The following is a 19,652-nucleotide window of genomic DNA, read 5'->3' as shown; positions in this document are numbered from 1 at the left end:
AGAATCTTGAGCAGGTTTAAGGCTTTCAGGCACTTAAGTCGTAGCTGTTTGATATGTGTAACAAAGCTGAGCTTTTCATCAACCACAACACCTAGAAATTTGTGATCTTTTTTGGTAGTTATGGTTTGTCCATTAATTGAAATGTTGGGGGGTGGCCTTAAGCCACGTAGTTTTGAGAAGAGTACGCAAACAGTCTTGTCACAGTTAAACTTAAACCCATTTTTGTCTGCCCAGCTTGACAGCTTGTTTACTGCCAACTGAATCTGACGTTCACACGTGGCTATGTTGCATGATTTGAAGCTGATCTGAATGTCATCCACATATACAGAGTAGGAGATTGTTTTAGGCAGTATGGTGTTTATGGAGTTCATTTTTACGATGAATAGTGTGCAGCTAAGAACACCGCCCTGGGGTACGCCATTCTCTTGCGTAAACCACTTCGATAAGGCATTACCAACACGAACCACAAATGTACGGTCAGAAAGGTAGCTTTCAATAGTATTCAGCATATTTCCTGACACTCCAAAAGATCGCAGGTCACGGAGAATGCCATAACGCCATGTCGTGTCGTAAGCCTTTTCCAAGTCAAAAAATACAGATAGGCAGTGTTGTTTATGAATGAAGGCATCTCTGACATAGGATTCAAATGCTACCAGTTGGTCAGTTGTCGACCGGCCAGACCTGAATCCAGCTTGATGACGATCAAGGAGGCCATTGTATTCAAGGTAATACATAAGGCGGCGATTCACCATTTTTTCGAACACCTTGCCCAAACAGCTGGTCAGCGCAATTGGCCTGTAACTAGCAGCAAGTGTGGCTTCTTTTCCTTGTTTAAGAATGGGTATGATAACTGCCTTTTTCCAGGTCATGGGCAGACGCCCAGAGGACCATACATTGTTGAAAAGAATGAGGATGACGTCAAGCGTTTCTTCGTGTAGGTGTTTCAGCATGCCGTAAGTAATCCTGTCCGAGCCCGCTGCTGAGCTGCCGCACTTTGCCAGTGCTGCCTTTAGTTCACCTATAGTAAAGGGGGCATTGTACCCTCCTGCCGATGGCCTGTCATCACGAATAGGTTTACGTTCCTCGGCAAGTTTGTATCGCCTAAAGGAGTCTGTATAATGTGAAGAGCTGAAAATATACTCGAAGTGTTGGCCTAAGGCATCTGCCTGGTGTTCCAGTGTATCACCAGCAACACTAACAAGGGGCAACGGATGAGTACTGTACCCTTGGAGTGCTCTTACTCTGTTATACACCTTATGCGTGTCAGTGTAAGAGTTCACCGATGAGAGGAAGGATTGCCAGCTCTGTCGTTTAGATTCTCGTCGGACACGTCTACCGTTTGCTTTTGCACGCTTAAAATTCACCAAGTTTTCGACTGTAGGATACCTGCGGAATTTCGACCATGCTTTGTTTTGATTGTCACGAGCATTTTTGCACTCAGAGTTCCACCAAGGTCGTCTTTTGTTCCGTGTATTGTTAGATGTATGTGGGATAGATTGCTCTGCGGCCTGTATAATGTGCAGTGTGACTAGCGCTTCAGATTCATCTATGCCTAGGGTTTCAATTGATGAGCGCGATAGTTTTGAGAGTTTTCGGAATTTCGTCCAGTTCGCACCCTGTTCTCGAAACCTGGTTACATTCACAGTCATTGTACTCGTATTTTCTTTGTATTTTACACAAACAGGAAAATGATCACTTCCATAGAGGTTATGAATTACAGCCCACTCAGTGGTTGCCAAGAGTGAAGGAGATCCGATAGCAAGATCTATTGCTGTGTATGAGTTGTGTGCTGCATTAAAATATGTTGGCTCTTTTTTGTTAAATATACAGGAGCCGGAGGACAAAAGAAAGTTTTCAATTAAGGAGCCTCGAGAATCTGTTCTTCTACATCCCCATAAAGGGTGGTGCGCGTTAAAATCTCCGACCAACAGAAATGGATGCGGAAGCTGATCGATGAGTGCTTCAAATTCTTTAGTACAAAGTTGGTAGTCTGGAGGGATGTATAGTGAACACACTGTTGTTACTCGTCCAAAAATTAGAGTTCGTATTGCCACTGCTTCTAAGCCGGTAACCAGAGTGAGGCTTTGAGACGGAACTGCTTTTTGCACCACGATAGCGACACCACCAGATGAATGTGTAGTGCCCTGTCTGTCCTTTCGGTATACCACATATCTTTTCAAAAAGCAAGTGTGTGTAGGTTTTAGGTGTGTTTCCTGTAAGCAAAGTATGTTTGGTTGGTGTTGTGCAAATATTTCATAGATGTCGTCTAAGTTCTTAAGTAAGCCTCGGCAGTTCCATTGGATGATATTTTCGGCAGCCATTTTTATGAATGAGGAAAAGAGCGTGACTTATTCATACTTCGCTGCCTCTATTAGGAGGCTTCACTGGCGGGTGTCTTTTCCCTCTGAGGCGATCGATGGAGCCCCGCCTCTTTTGGGGGGATTCCGTCAGCATCTTAGACGCTGAGGATCCTGGTGTCACTTCCATTGCCTCCGGTAGACCGGAAGAAGCTAGTGGAGGTTTGTCAGAAGAGACAGGTGTCTCAGTTGTCTTTGTGGTCCCTGGGGTCTGATGAAGTTCGACCTCCGGGACGTGAGAGGTTGGCGCAGCCTGTGGCTGCTTGGTGGGGGGCAAAGATGTGCACGCATCAGCAAAGCTGTATTGCGTGCCCACCGTCACTAGACGCCGCCCGGCCCCCCGGCGCGCTGCGTCAGCGTACGTCCTTCCGGAGAAGAGCGACACCTTCTTCCGGGCTTCAGAGAATGTGATGTTTTCCATTACTTTTGTCTGGATAATTTCCTTTTCCTTTTTGAAAATTTCACATGTTCGCGAGTACGCTGCGTGCGGCCCGTGACAGTTAGGGCACTCTGTTTGCGTGGAAGTACAGCTCTCTGTTGGGTGCTCATGATCACCACATTTTGCACATGTTTGTTTTCCGCGACAGGTATTCGACCCATGTCCATATTTCTGGCATTTGTAGCACCTTCTAGGGTTGGGTATGTAGGGGCGTACTTTGCAGTGAAGGAACGCAGCTTTCACAGATTCTGGCAGGGTGGAACGGTTGAATGTTAGTACTATATGAGGCGTCACCACTTCTTCATTGTTTCGCCTGATGGTTATCCGACGAATGGCTACTACGCCTTGCTCTCGAAAGCCTTCAAGAAGGTCAGCTTCAGTTTCCCGCATCAGATCACGTTGTGAAATGACGCCTTGAACAGTGTTAAGGCTGCGATGGGGGGTGATAGACACGTCCAGGTGGGCGAACTGCTTCTGTTTAAGGAGAGTGTCTGCATGCTGTTTCTGGCTTACTTCAACAAGAAGATCACCGGATGACAGTTTCTTTGCGTCGTACTTTTTGCCTATTAGGTTAGCAAGGGTTTTAGCTATCAGGAAAACCGACAGTCCTGCAACTGATACGTTATCTGCCAGAGAGTGTATGACTAAATAGCGTGGGAAGTGGTCACAATTGCTTCCGGTTCGTTTCGAGCTTTCATCGGTGCGGTTCCTTTTCAGGGACCGATCATTGTAAGGAGGGAAAGTTTTTGCCATGTGATGCATTTCATGTTCGGCGGCGATGGTGACCACCCACCACCGAGCCCAACAGGGGGACGCTACAAGGTAGAACACTTGAAGGCGCCAGTCATACATCGCCGCTATAACCAGATATAACTACCCAAGGTTGGGTAACTACACAAGGTTAACCCTTGCCGCCAGGAAATTGGGAAGTAAACTGAAGAGAGTAGAAGACAGGACAGATAAATAGTGAGAGATAAAGACGAAGATGTAGGGAGAGAGAGAGACAGGAAAAGGCGACTGCCGATTTCCCCTGGGTGGGTCAGCCCAGGGGTGCCGTCTACGTGAAGCCGGGGCCAAAGGGGTGTGTTGCCTCTGCTGGGGGGCCTTAAAGGTCCAATCACCCAGCGTCAGCTCAACCCCCAGGATCCCCTTTTCCCCGGGCACGGCAAAGCCACGCACGGCTAGGCGTGGGAGGGAGTAGAAACTCCCCCGTTAGCTCGGGTCCGTGGTGTCGCTACACACCAAACGCCTACTTGCGCAGGCGCCCCTGCGGGGAATTTTTCAAATTCAAGAATTTCACTGACCTGTATGAACCCTGCAATAGATATGTTAAGTCTAAGCTGGCATAGAGAGTGATTTTTATAAGAAGAGAGGCCCGCCATCTTTTGCTTGGATCTTCAGCTGCTTTTGCACTTTACATAAGCATAACACTTTGCAAACATGCTTTTTTGTTTACAATGATAAAATCCCCTTTTGCATCGATGAAATTCCCACTATCAACTTAAGAAGTAACAAATATACACAGAAGAAGCTCAGTACCTTCTGCCCATTGGGTCAATATTGTATGGAAGTAGTATAGCATGTACCAAAGCTGATAAGGTCCACACTAACAAACACAGGAGTAGCTCACACATAAACAACTTATGAAAATACTTGTTACCTAAGTACCACACTTTCTTGTATATAACCTGCACAAAAAAAGAAAGAAAAATGTGCTTTAATAGTGGGGTGTGTGGGTTATATGCATACATAGATGCAGGTGTTAAATATATATTTTTTTTCTTTTTGCAGAGGTTAAGTTAGGGGTGGGGGTTATATGCAGAGTTGGGTTATATGTTAGAAAATACGGTATCCACATAAGCCCAATCAGGGAGTACAGCTTTTAAAAGGCACTGGCCATCACACAAGCATATAAAATACATGTTAACAAGTGCCAGCAAATAATACAGGGCGCCAAAGCCACTTTCCCAGGTTTCTTTTAAGTAAAAATTTTGTCCATGTTAACAACATGTTTTTTTTTTTTTTTTCGCGAATTCTGTGGTTTTGTGTAAATCCTGCTCGGTTGTTCCCGTGTACGGCAAATGTTTTTTGCGCCTTTTGATTTTTCCTTTCTGTTATTGTTTGTTTATTTTTCCAGTTTATGCGGATATTTCAAATATGTTTCATATGTGTAACCACACTCCTGCTGCATTGTATACCTGTAGAGTGTTTACCCCCCCACTCCTCTCTGTAATGCCCTTGGGCCCTGAGAGTAAATAAATAAAAAAATAATAAAAAAAAGTGCCAGCAAACAATGCCGAGCGCCGAAGCCACTTTCCCAGGTTTCTTTTAAGTTAAAGTTTTGTGCTTTAACAGACAACAAAACAAATTAAAACTGCATATCTGTAGTGATGAAAAAGGCTGCATAAAGAAAGGACTGGCCAAGTGTTAACAAAACAATGACCAACTGATATGATAACCGCAATTTACTGCTACCTATGAACAACAAGAACCATACGTGATTACATTTTTGCAATATGTATTCACATTACTAAACTATCATTCATTATGACCTTTCTCATCCCACTGATATCTAATATTATTAAATAAGTGTTTACCTTGACCAGTTCTTGTAAAGCATCTTCCCGAAGAAACTTAGACTCAGACACTAAGAGTTCTGGCTGACAGTTGGTCACACATGCAAGGGCGACCTCTCGAGCACGCTCATCCTCAGGATTTGGTCCACGTTGGCTGGTACAAAACACAGAAAACAGAATTATGTAATTATTCATGAATATATTTAGGAAGAACAATGAAGAGCCATAGGCTTTATAGAGCTCTAAGCTTAACCTGCTACTAAAAGCACAATTCATGCCACTCATTTTATTGCAAAACATTTATTTTTCTTGAGTGTTCATGTTACAAAACTATCTGAATTATGAAATAAGTCATACTGAGTGACCCTGGATTAATAATGAACACCTAGGTTTCTTTAATGTGCACCCAAATATAAATCCACAGGTGTTTTCGCATGTCACTACTGAGAGCTTAGTACTTTTCAGCTGCAAGGGCGCAGAAAGCAATAAGCATCAAATCCCATATACTCAAAGCAGATAACAACTCTGCTTTGAAATTAGGCACCAACTAATTCCCTATGGTATTACAAATTTGTATACTATCTGCTAGGGTTCTGCTGATTCAATGCTAGTAATAAAAATATTGTTTTTAAACAAGATTATATAAGTCTAAATTAAGTTAGCATTTTTACTTAATGTTCCTTAAAATTTTTCGCACATATAAACTATCACACATTTCACATCAGAAAGCAGTGTCTTTTATAAAAAAGCGAAAAAAAGCACATGTTCCACCAAAAGCAAAACGTAGGGTGAAGTACGAAACTAAATAAGCAAGATTACTAAATATTTATCGTTTATAACAGACCTCTAAAAAAGTTTCAAGCAAGAATAGAACATAGAATAAAAACGGAGTTCTATAAACTCCGTTTCCATTTGTTTGTTTCAAATTGAGTCATATGTAGTTTTTCATTGCAAACTAATCTAAATGCAAAGATATTTGCAGTTTTTAGGCCATAAAAACAGCCTAGGCTGAATGCTGCACAGAAAAATATCATATGGTTCTAGCTGGATCAGACACACTGACAGGTGCGGCAGTTTTCTCATAAGCATGACATTCAAACTGGTTGATTGCCCTAGAAAAGCAAAGGTGTTGCTTATGAATAAAGCCACACTAAAAGCCTTTCAATTTAGGCCTCGCTGTTTGAAAGTTCAGTATGTAAACTGTTTCACGCTTTGCAAGTCAGCATTTTTTTACATTATTTTAGACATTAGCTTCTATTGAAAAACCCAATACGTGAACATAAATGCAACCATTTTTCAAGCTACCAGTGTACTTAGCACAAGATCACTGTACCATATAAACAGCCAGCCATCAGGAAATAAAGGCACTACTTTCTCGTTGCATGTCTGTGCTTGGCACTCTCCCCAAATGCAAATACACTCACCTTTCAGTCAGGTACGAGTAAAATGAGCTGAATATGTTCTGCTGCTGTTGACTTAGCCCACTATTTTGGCCTTCTTCAGCCCGAACCAAGGAAACTTCTCCAGAAAGGTCCACGAAGTCCTCCGCCTAATAAGAGATACCTTTAGGATCCACGTTACAAGTGTCAAAATACCGCTCTCACTGAGTGCTTCACCTTCAGTAAGCACTGTAACAACAACTATCTTATACAGCAAATACAAAGCTAACCTAGAATAAGCAACTATAAGCATGACAGCCTATACCTTTCTATGCGAAATTTCCTCTTTATTTAAAGCTCATAACTGTTGCCTAAGGTGCAAAATGTAACAAAATCAGTTGGCAAAAAAAAACTTTATCAATTATAATGACAAAGTCTCCCAACTCCCTACATACAAAGCTCTATAGAATCGCACAAGGAATGCTCATACAATACTGCCCTCAAAGAAGAATCAAGGTTGGAAGCACAGTAAAATTTCTTTAAAACATTGGCAACAAATAGAGTCCTATTGTTGCTAAAAGCATAGATACAGACACAGTAAGAAAATTCGACAGAATTTTTAAAAATGCAAGCCCAGTTCCTTCAACAAGACAGCAAAGCCTCTTAGACAGACTCACAACATTTGCAGGGCAAGACCACCTCTTGCCCTACAGAAAGTAAGAAGAGCACGCGCTTCTTCTTCACTCGAGATTCAGCCCCAACTAACGCACTTTTCAAGAGCCAGCTCCTTGGAGATATTTTAAAAGAACCTGGTACTTCTAAAGACTTGTGAGAATATACCGTATTTACTCGCATAATAAGCGCACATTTTTTTTCAGAAAATCCGGCTCGAAGTTAGGGGTGTGCCAATTACGCGGGATAAAATTTTTGAAAATTTTTATTAACTCTGTTCTCACGCTTTAAATTTGCACATTTTTCAAGTAAAAGGATACTTTATCGTTAACCAAGTAATTCAGCATAAAACAAACATATCTACGTACCTTTTAATGAACAAGCGAGAGCAGTAAATTGCACACACACACGTAAAATTTACTTACACAAAAATCGTAGGTGTTTCTTTTTGCCCAATTAAAACAAAAAACAGCCCTCTTTCTGTCCTTGTCTCTTCTTTTGTAGTTACATCGTAACTTCTCGTAGTCCTGCACTGTGCAAATATGTTGATTCCCTATTCGGAGTTTGAGTCGGAGAGCAAACATTCATCCTCGCCAAGCGGGGATTCGTTTTCGGTGTCCGAATCATCCGCACCCCACAACATGTCATTCTCACTCGCATCCAGTGCGTTCAAGATACCAGTCTTCCTGAAGCTTTTCCTGACGACTTTGTCAGAGATCACCTGCCACGATTCCACGATCCAAGCGCACAGCATTTCCACAGGCGGCTTATTAATCTTATTACCTGGAGTCAGCTGATGTTGTCCACCAGCCATCCAAGTGGTGTACAGCCTTCGAACATTGTTTTTGAAAGGCTTATTCAAGGGCACATCCAAAGGCTGCAGTATCGATGTGCGTGCTAGTCCTCCTGTCGGCCATCATGACCACACACGCACACCAAGAGTGAGCAAGACGCGCATACGCGACACACATGCTAGAATGCGTGGAACAGCTCTGGGCCCATTTCCAGTCAGAAAACGAAACTAATTCGAGCCAGCGTGGCGGGCGTTGCGGAGTGGTGGAGACAGGCAAAGGGGTTGTGATCAAGAGAGGAGAGCAGACTTGCGAGAGAAGGACAAGGAGTTGCGATAAAGAGAGGGGAGGATGCGGTGGGAGGGTGACCTTGAAAACCAAAACACACGGGTAGGCACTGCGCCGTGCTCCCGACCGGGTTGCAGAAATTAGGTGCCTTTTCTCATCTTCTAACCACTACCACCACCACACACGGGGAGGAGCCAGGTTGGGCAGCGTGCTTGAAAGGTCCGCGAAACTCACACGCAAAAAACTTGGAAAGAGTGCCTGCGTGCGCAGTAGTCAAAGCATGGCCGCCTGGATCGGTGCGCGCGGCGGTGTTTGAAGAATCAGCAGCCGAGGTCAAAAATCGTTTTGTTGCGCCGGTGGGTTTGCGTGGCCTCACAAACTTCGATATTTCACGATTTGTTCCGTGCAAATTAACAGCCGTTTTCACGCTTCCGCACGCGCGCGGAAGGCATGCTGAGTTGAGTGCGAAGTGAGCGAGAACAAGTCCTAAACACGAAACGAATCGCAGATTGTCAGAGTCGGTGGGGTAGCGTACGCACGTGCACTAGACACAGACGACCGGATACAGTCGGTGGCCGACGATGTTGGCAAATGGTCTGGTCACTCCAGGCCAGCGACGCCCACGACAGTACCAGCGATCAGAAACAGGGTAGATGACCGACCGGTCTTCTAAAGATCGGCAGCAGTGTGAAAACACGGGCCTCGTCTGGCGATGCGGGGTGCTCAGAGTAGCGGGGGGACAAAGGACGGAGGGGTGCGTGACAAAAAGCAGTCGGGGCATGGAGGAAGGAAACAGCCTTCCTTCCTCCATGTGTTGGGGAGAGCAGCAACTATAGAGTCGTGGAGACAGGGTCGGCGTTCAACAATAAGAATGTATGGGCACCTCGCCGATGCCTGATCGATGGTCGAAATCGGTTTCCCGGGAAGTCGGCAGACCGCTGACTTCGTTCGCTGTAACCGATCAGCTGCGCTCGGACACGTTCGTTGTAAGTGCGATTTTGTGCCATTGAACCAATGTATATTTTCATGGTAACACAGATATTGTTCGTTTTAAGCGAAAGTTCGTTTTAAGTGGGGCCGTTATATGTAGGCTCGACTGTACCTCACTGTTATTGAGACATTCCTAGGCCTAACACACCACTTGTCTGTGTATCTGCACAGACCATATATTGACATGAGCGTCACCTTGGAGCAGTTTGACTTGGTGCTGACTAAGCTGGAAGAGATGGGAACTAATGCGGAGGCAGAATCCCACAAAATATTTGTTTCTATATCAATGCAGAGCAGCGAAGTTCGGAGTGAAGTGTGCAATTCCACAGGTAATAGGAACACAGAGATACCAGGCAAAATGTGATTGTAGCTCTGCAGAAGAGTACTACAGGTGAGGTACATATTATTATTATTATCATTAGGTACATAGATGACCTGAAGGCTTCCCTTAAACAGCACTTGGCAAACCATCGCAAAACACTGCAAATTTTGCAAATGGTGTTGCCTAAGCACGCCACTAAAGGCAAATTTGGGTCTGTGCAGCCAGCCTTCGACATTTACCCTGAGAGATATGACAACAGCTCATATCCTTACACTAAAAGATGAAAGGAAAATCTGGAAAACTAAATGGCCAGCCATACAAGAGGATGAATTTCCGCGCTTTGCGATGGCCACTTCAGCTGAATGCGACAAGGCCCTTTTCCCGAACATTGACACACTCCTCAAGATAATGGCAAAGCACCTTGTGAGTACAGGTGCTGCAGAACACAGATTCTCGACATTGAAAAGATTGAAAACGTATTTGAGGAAGTTGATGGCTGAAGAGCTGCTTGATGGTCTGGCCCTAATGCCCATTCACCAAATACAAGTCAGTGTCGACGAAGCTATCGCTGTGTTTATGGAGAAAACGAGATGCATGAAAATTGAAGTGTGAGACGCTTTCTTCGGTCAGGCTACATGTTATTTTTTTTTTCTTTTGAATTGACCTTGATCAGTCAAACCAGTCCAGGTCGCATAGTGTTAAACTGATGACAAGATTCATGTTAAAGTTGCTGACAACTGTACGTTTAAGCATGCAGCAGCACAAGAGACCTCAAGGCTCAAGCATGTCTGAAGTGTGCCGTGCATGCCTAAACTGGAAATAGCAGCTGCAATGAGCAGTCAACAGTACAACACTGTGCGCCACATAGAGCAGCACCTGGCAACGTCGTTCCGGAACTAGCGTTCCGTCGGAACTAGCGTTCCGTTTGTATCAATAATCCAGTCTTCTTATGACCACCACCGTGTGGAGACGCTCTCTCCAAGACACTCGTTACAGCAGCTACCAAGTTTGAACAAAAAATAATAAAAATGTTAAAAGCTATGACATAAGGCTATGTTACTGTTTGGTAGGCCCTTGCCATCTCTTGCTGTGTAGGTTTCAGCAACCTCATGATTACAGTTGAGCCCACATATAACGTCCCCATTTAAGACTAACTTTCGCTTAAAACGAACGATACCCGCGTGACTGTGGAAATATACATTATTTCAATGGCAAAAAATCGCACTTACAGCGATTGTCTCTGAGCATCGCCAATTGGTTATTTTGAATGGAGTCGGCGCTCCGGCAACTTCCCAGGAAACCACTTTCGACCACTAATAAGCCATAGGCAAGGTGCCCACAGATTCTTATTATAACCTCGCCCCTGCCTCCACTGCCCTCTAGTTGTCACTCTCCCCAACCATTTTTCGCTACGCACGCCCTCCGTCCTTTGTCCCCCCAATACTCTGAGCACCACGCATCGCCAGATGAATCTCGTATTTTCACACTGCCACCGATTTTTCGAAGACCAGTCGGCTAAGTAATCTCCCCTCAGTTTTTTTGAAATCACTGGATTTGTAACACTTTTGTTGGCCTCGCCAACCTAGAGTGACCCGACCATTTGCCAAAATCGTCGGCCATTGACTGTGCCCGATCGTCTGCATCTGTGTCGTGTTGTTCCAGTGCACACACTTGCGCTACCGCTCCGACTTTGATCATTTGCGATTCGTTCTGTGTTTAGGACCTGTTCTCACTCACTTCGCACACGGTTCAGCCTGCCCTCCGCATGCATTAAGCGTAAAGACGGTTTTTACACGGAACAAATCGCGAATTATCGAAGTTGGTGGGGCCACGCAAGTCGGCCGGTGTCACAATGCGATTCTTTGACTTTTGTGCACGCAGACCACCCTGCCAAGTTTTCCGATGCGCGAGTTGCGCGTTTCGTGAACCCTGCAAGCAAGCTACCCGACCTGCCTTCTTCTCGCGTGTTTTGATTTTCGAGGTCGTCTTCCCGCCGTATGCTCCCCTCTCTTCACTCTCTCGCAACTCCTTTGCATGTCTCTCACAAATCTGTTCTCTTCTCTTTATCGCAACTCCGCCGGACTCCACTCCACGACACCAGCTGCGCTGGCTCGAATTCAGAAGTTTCATTTTGATACTGGCCTGCCCAGAGCAGTTCCACGCGTGCTGGTTTCTACTTTGCACATGCACGTCTTGCTCGCTGCTGGTCTGTGTGCGTGCGTGGTCAGGATGACCGATGGGGGGCCTTCCGCGGCGTTTCTTTCTGCTACTCAACAAAACGTCAATAATGTGGCCGCTTGGCTTTCGCATTATCCGCGCGTTTTAAAACTTATTATAGGTGCCGCATTGTGGAGCACTTGCTCATAGCTTTTGACCGCCTGGCAACCAACTTGCCGCTTTGGGTATCCCTGTATTCAGCTGTGGAGATGGTGAAGGCTTCGTGGGCGACGATGATGGCTACATGTGTGCGAAACTGCTTTCTCAAGGCCAACTCCGACAAGGTTTGACCAGATGCCGAGCCTGAAGAATCCAAACAGGACCACTCCGGTGGCAATTTGTGGTAGCGCGTAATCGACTCCAACATGGGAAGGAGTGCGGAACATCTGCTGCGATGATTTCATTACAGTCGATAATGTGGCTGACACTGCAGAACCGTGCACGGATGAGGGCATTGTGAATGATGTGCACTGCAAGAGCGATTTGGAGGAATCCGATGCCGAGAACGACAAAATTTTGGAGCCAGTGCCCACATTCATGCTTGTAGCAATTGTCTGCATTAATAGCCTCAGGCAGTTTATGCCACGGGCCTCTCTATGAAGAGCACGATGGCGCTTGAAATAAACTCGAAACAATCCTTATCACTTCTGCTATTCAAAACATGCGCATCACGGACGAATTTTTTGGAGAATCGAAATTGTGTTGTCACTTGCAACTTTTTTTTAATGCTGTGTTTCATTTACTACAAGCTTCGGGACACAGCGAACGGATGTCTCGTCATGCTCAGGTTCATTATAAGTGGGCTCGACAGTATAAGATAGGGCCATATTAAAACTATGAAAATCACCTGTAACTACGCCTATACTTGAAGGATGTGAAGTTTTTTTTTTGCAGCAGGAGATTCACCAGATAATCTAGTCTGTTAGTGAGGGTGTTCTATGATTACTCTGACAAATGCTTTAAGGCCCCTTTAATAAAGCACAATACTGATGAAAGTCTCTGCATGAATTTTATGCTATGCAGATACCCAAAGAAACAACAAGCTTTTAAACATTTTCACATGCTAGTTGTTCAAGTCTGAAAAATATGTCACCCACTGTAGATGTGTTCACAGTTTATTCCCAGTGCCTGCGTTATTTTTGCAAGTAGTTTGTGGGAATTGAGGCTAGCCCACCGCCATTGCGCGGGCTTTGTCACCTATTTCTGCCGTTCTCATGTCCGAACATGACTCTCACCTCCTTTACGGTTCGTCAGCTGGAGGAGCGGGAGTGACGTTGACCCCTCTCATCCGGGATGTCGACCGTGGCGCTGCGCTCACATCTTTCGGCACATTTCTCACGTGCACGTTGGGAGTGAGTCAGAGAGACTGCTCCGGGACGACGAAGGATAAGCACGCATTTCTTTCCCGTTCGTCGGCTTCCTTTGTTTGGAGCTCGCTCAAACTCGCCAACGGCGCCTTGCGCCCGTGGCGAACGCTTACCTTTCGCTGCCCCTTTCGAACGCTAGGCCAAAGAGCGGTGTTGTGTCTTTGCCCGTGGTCCTAGTACGCTGTCTCGTGCCTCTCAAAACCAGCGTGAGTGGATTTCACCCTCACTCGAGCGATCAAGCCCTGTTGTCCCAGATCGTGAGAGCAACACAGCATAGCCGCAAGGGCCCGTTTACCTCAGCGGTGTGTCACTGTGAATCCATTTTGCACACGGAGACGTGCTAGCGGCACCCTTTGTGTTGTACTTCTCGCCCGTGGCATAGATAAGCCTCGTTTGCTTTCCTGCCACCCTTTTGCAACGGGCTCTGTACTGCGTTTTTGGTGTCGCCAAAAAAAGTGCTGTGACCTGTTTGAGAGCAGTACTGTGTACTTGCCACACTGCGCTCGGTGCGTCGGCTGTCCGAACGCGCGTGTGCAGCAGCGTTAGTCACGCAAGGTTATGGTGAACGTGGCCCTGCGATTTGCTAAGACCAAATCCACGCTAGTGGCCGTACTCCTTTAGGATACGTGTATACAAGTTCAATGCTTCAGTAAGTAGCTTTGCCTCACATAAGGCTCACAAGCAGTATAAAAAAAATTCTAAGAAGTATTAGCTAAACAAGTCAATACGGCATATATTCTTAGAAATGCATAAACAAATACTTGCTCTGTTACAACAAATACTATGCAAATGCCACATTTTGGATTTTGTTATAACAGAAGGATACTTAATCGAATGAAAGCCTAACCAGCCATATTCTAGACTTCTCTGAATTTGGTAATTCATTATATCAACGTTTCGATGTCATAACAGTCTCACAGTCTCAATAAGCCAACACAAGTGCAGTTCACTGAAAGTGGCACAGCACAAGCGGATAACCAGGCAGCTGACACTTACAGTGACCAGTGGTCGAGGTAGCAGTTTGGCTTTGTACAGCTGCAGCAGACAGTCAACAAGGTTCTTCCAGCCATCACGAAGAATGTGGCCATGTCTCTGGGCCAGCCCAAACACCATTTTGGCAACCAGCTGCGCTTTCTGACTGTTTCCCAGCACTACAGGCACTGTCTCAGGGCTCTGCATACCACAAAGCAGGCAGTTGATATGAAAACTCGCTCAGCACAGTCAGTATCAGCAAAACCCCTAAATCCACTACACAATCTATGCTGAAACTGTTCTTCTATGACGAGGACACAATACAGCCAGATGAGTAAAAACTCTTCTTTTTTGGCTGCCTCACCGTAACCACAATAATACCTGCCAAGCTAGCACTACATATGCAAACTGCCTTAACTACAGGGCCTGTATTGTGTAACTATTCTCTTCATTGCCAATTTTTCTTGATTTTTATGACTGGCTTGTGCAAAACCATGCTATGACCAGGATTAGTCAATGAGCTAGCAGGATGATAAAGAGAAAAATAGAACTAAATGAATCTTATAAAGTACAGCTTCAGGTCTCTTTACCTAGAAACCTACAAGTGCAGTGGTTGCTAGAATGGTCAAATTTTACTTGGCTTGATGCTGCAACAAAGAAGGCTGCAATTTCTGATTCCAAAAGTGTGATTTATTAGTACGGTCACAGGCAAAAAAATGAGTCCAAAGCGATGCTATAATTTACAAAAAAATATAGGCATTGCAGGCTTTTTGCAGTCGTACCGAATATCTTAACTGAGGGAAACGGTCCACACTAAATCACTAAAAATGTTTGCACACTGCATACTATAGCCAGCTTCTCATACAAACATTGAATAAATATCTAAGACAGCTGGCCCATATAACGTCAACAGTTATTCAGGTAGAATATGTTCCAAAACTACATACACACTATGAAGGATGCTCTATAGCTTCATTCTAAATTTAACTGCCTGAATTTTGTTAATATGCACAAATATTTGTCAATAAATGGGCTTCATTTGGATAGACTACCTTTGTATGTATTCATTTAGCCACCAGTCTTATAGTTTTACACTCACCAGCAATAATAACAGTTAAAGAGTGGGTTAAATTACACTTCTCACATAAGTTTTGGAAGAAGACCGTGGTTATAAAACACTAATTACTGACTACCCCCTCCCCCTCGAATTGCCAATGAGGTAAGGATGTGTGATTATTTGAACTTATAGCAAATTGAATAATGCCCTATCTGACTCGCTCTAAATTGAATAGCCACTATTCACAAGTACAAACCTTTTTAAGTAGGTTTTTAATACTTTACATAATCAGTTGTGCATGATCAGGCATAAAACTGAAGCAAAAATACTATTTTCATGAGGGATTTAGCAGATATACATCATGAATAGTAAAAGTAACAGAAAACAATCCGAGTAAGTAAAGCAGCCAGTATATTTAGGTCATTAAAAACTTTCAGTTGAGGTTTACCAGAAACAGACCGAATATTACTTTAAACCTAAATCTCACTCAGTCGTATGTATATATTAGTAGCAGGTAAAATTTTATCTTTAGGGATACCGCATCACAGTTTCCTCAAAATAAATCAGAATTGTGTTCAATGCCACATTAGTTGATATATGTTTAGTTTATTATACTCTATATGTGCTTTTAGTACCTATATGTTGTCTCAATGTCAACATAATTTTGATAACACTGCATATATACAAAATACAAACGATATTCTATATTGTTTGTCAAAAGGGTTATTCATAATTCTAGTATTACTATTCAGACACAATTTAATTTGCTTCCTTTACTACTTGATTCATATTGAATGCAATTTTAAAAATTATTACATCTGAAGAGTTTTGTTCAAAAGCTGGCAGTTTTTATCAGGCAGAATAAAAGAAAAAGTGGTCCTTGCCTCAGCAGTGCTCAGAGCTGTGAATTTGCAGAGAGAGATGACAAGGTTGTCAAACACATCACTCATGGCATAATGTGCAGCCACCATGGCACACTTGCGGTATCCACCCAAAGCTCGCTGCAGCACAAGGGATTCACAGGGGACTCGATCAAGCACAGAAGCAAGTGCAGCTACTGTAGGGCCCCAGACCAGTGTGAAGAGGTCATGGTCTAGTAGTCCATTAGGTGCATGCATGAAGTGGCCTGCTTTGCCTGCACCCCTCCGTAACAACACCTGCATGAAGAGCACATGAGTTTAAGTTTGTGTGTGGTTCCTGGCCCGATTTCATTAGATACCAAGCGTAAAATGCCAGAAACCACTAAGATTATGCCAATATCAAAGTTACTAGGTATAGCTATTAGTGGAGCACAACAGGCACCACATACTGACAAAATCATACAAGCTAATAAAAGAGAGGATCACTTACCTTCCAGAGGTAGTTTTCTCTGACTAGTCCAGTTTGTTCTGCAGGCATCACAATCTCCTCATTTCTGCAAGAAAGCCAGAATTAATTCTCATTGTTTTCAGTCACACAGCACCTTGGACCAAATTATGAAAGTCAACTCACTTGATTGCATTGTATACTTCTTCAAGCATGTCTTTGTCAAAATCATTGCCACCATTCACACCATTTAGATTTTTCTTGAAGTCCTTTTGATAAAAAACACATATATATATATATATATTAGAACCACAGCAAACAATCAATATAAAATAGAAAAAAACATGCTGATGAGTAGCAGTTACCTCCACAGTCATTGGGATGTTTTGCTTCTTGACATTATGATTGTGCTGGTCCATGTTCAACATAATTACAGCATAGGCCAATGTAAAGGCAGCATCACTGTTGGCAAATGGTTCCTTCATGCTCTTCTGCAGATGGCAACAGCAGTGCCAAACATAAAAGAAAGATGACCACATAAACCACCAATTCAGCCAGAAAAAAAAATATGAAGATTGTTAAGTTTTCAAGAATTTAATACCACAACTTGTTAATAACATGAAGTTGTGCATAAAATTCACAAACACCTCAATTCCCAATTCAGCAGATCATGCAAATGCTTGGATATGATAATATTCAAGTACAATGAGCAACTTGTTACCCTCATGCATGCCTGTGTGGGCACACATTAAAGCTAAAAGATCACCATTTTACCTATGACAAAAGGCCACATTATAAATAGATAAAGCCACACTAGAAATTATTGGTGTCTGTTAAATTAGTGATTTTATATATACAATCATATCAGATTTGTTCTAATACATCTGTACTTAAAGTCACAAGAGAAGTAAGAATGAGCCAGGAGCCAAAGATGAACACTTAACATTATCCCAGTAAGTAATAAACACTGGCAGGCTTGTGCTGGTCTTTTTGCACAACATACTTGATCCAACGAACATCTGTACAGATCTTGGACCGATTTGTTGCCTGCTGTCATTGTTTGCTCTTCAAAGCTTTATTGACTTGCCTCTTCCCTATCAGAGCCTCTACATCATTGAATCTCCATATTAAGCTTATTTCTTGAACTTTTAAGTGACCCAAACAAAAAAGTAAGTCGGCACATGCAGCTTCACAGAATGGTGTTAGCTAGCCAGATCAGGATTGCAATAGGTCGTGCTTCTGAGATGGAGTATAGTCATATAAATTGTGGAAAGCAAGAGTGTTTCTTGTTTAGCTTAAATGGACACTAAAGTCAAATAACAATTTACATCATAGTGAAAGCTCAATGTATGACAACATTTAGAACGACAATATGATAAACAACAGTGCCCTACTTACCGAGAAATTAAGGTAAATGCACAAGAACACATGCGCCGCAGTAGGACATTCTCAAAATTATCCCAATGACATCAGACGGACCGCCTACAATTAATCACTAATAATCGATCTAGCTGCACTAAATAAAGAACCTTCCGTGCATCAAGAGATGCAATAAAATGCTGCTTGTTTGTTCTTGTTTGATTCATAAAAAAAAGAACCACCGGACTTTACTATGGAGAATGGCATGAGTGGTTAAAAAATTCAATTTTCGCTAGTTACACTGGACAGGTAATGCCATCTAGCGGGGTGCAGTTGAACCAGAAAACGTCGTCAATCTCAGAGCCAAAGGACAGAAGTTGATCAATGGCCGTTGTTGCTGTTGTGGCTCCCGCTGCTTTCGATCTGCTGCTACTAGCACAGCAAAACCGGGCAATGTTAGGCACGGCAGCAGTGACGTGAGTCGGTCCGGCCGGTCCATTTCTTGAGGCGGGTGATTTGAAGTGCGCTAACCCAATGTAAACCACTGAAACGTGATTTTATTTCAAAATACATCTTTCCTTGGCACAAAAATAACGCTATGAGGTTTTTGGACCGCTCTTTCAACAATTAACGTCGACTTAATAGTTGCCTTTAGTGTCCCTTTAATGAGGAACACAGACAATATTGGACTTATGCATGAATTATTATAATATCTTCATATTCCAAAGCAGTAATCATTTTTGTTTGGTTCACTTTGGGTTTCAGTTTAAGAAAATTTCAGAAAATACTGTTTCAGGTACAGGCAAAGCTTCAGTGAAAATTCCAGTTCAGGCAATATTTTTGTGATATTTGAAGAGTACTGCTTTTGTTTCTTGTGCTTATAAATGTAAGAGCACTTTGTGCACCAAATAAAGACAAAGTTATATCGTCTAAAAAAGAATACTTACATGCCAGTGCTCTGCAAAATGTTCCAACAGCAAGGATATGAGCGGTGCTTCCCCAGGCAGCCTGAATGTCTCAAGGTACATTCGAAGTGCTTCATCAATTCTGGTATTTGTAAAGTTGAAGGACCTGCAGGCACATAAAAAGCAACAGCACAGGCATCAGCCATGCAAGTAAGACACAAGTACTTTACTAGTACACTGTACTAGCAGTAGTGACGTACTAGTACATTAGTACACCAGCAGTATAGTGAAAAGGCACAAAATGCCACTGAAGTTTCATCGAACACAGTGAAATATCTATCAGTTTGAGCCAAAAAGATGTTTCAAACAGAACAGTTGGCCCCAGTAGAGACACAAGTATACTATAAAAGGAGAAAAACTCACGAAGCTGAAATCCTAAATAAAGTTTTTTTCATTCCATTCTATTCCGAAATCCTGAAGGTGCACGACATTTCTCAAACAAAGCTTCTCTCTCAAATATTTCATGCGAACCCGGACTAAAAGTCAGATTTATGTATCACTAGCCACCACCACAGCTTGATTAAATCTCACAAATTTGGCCTTTTAGCTTTACATGACACCTTATACCTACAGCACAGTCGTATCCTTTCCAAAAA

General features: G+C 43.3%; 1 protein-coding gene across 4 annotated transcripts in view; it reads right to left on the bottom strand.

The window, feature by feature from the left end:
- The window catches only part of garz (Sec7 domain-containing protein garz), a 106,559-nt gene that overhangs the window by 47,267 nt on the left and 39,640 nt on the right, over positions 1–19,652 (bottom strand). For all 4 annotated transcript variants that reach the window (XM_037435934.1, XM_037435936.1, XM_075878744.1 and 1 more), the window contains exons 14-21: positions 19,039–19,162; positions 17,098–17,223; positions 16,919–17,001; positions 16,778–16,841; positions 16,312–16,584; positions 14,395–14,571; positions 6,797–6,921; positions 5,394–5,526 (exon numbers count right to left, since the gene is read on the bottom strand). In XM_037435934.1, coding sequence (XP_037291831.1) covers positions 5,394–5,526; positions 6,797–6,921; positions 14,395–14,571; positions 16,312–16,584; positions 16,778–16,841; positions 16,919–17,001; positions 17,098–17,223; positions 19,039–19,162 — 1,105 coding nt within the window. The remainder of the gene's footprint in view (positions 1–5,393; positions 5,527–6,796; positions 6,922–14,394; positions 14,572–16,311; positions 16,585–16,777; positions 16,842–16,918; positions 17,002–17,097; positions 17,224–19,038; positions 19,163–19,652) is intronic.

This window comes from Rhipicephalus microplus, chromosome X (assembly GCF_043290135.1).
Source record: "Rhipicephalus microplus isolate Deutch F79 chromosome X, USDA_Rmic, whole genome shotgun sequence".
Classification (NCBI taxonomy): Eukaryota; Metazoa; Arthropoda; class Arachnida; order Ixodida; family Ixodidae; genus Rhipicephalus; species Rhipicephalus microplus.
Note: the sequence above shows the minus strand (reverse complement) of the source record. Positions and strands in the feature narration are given on the sequence as shown.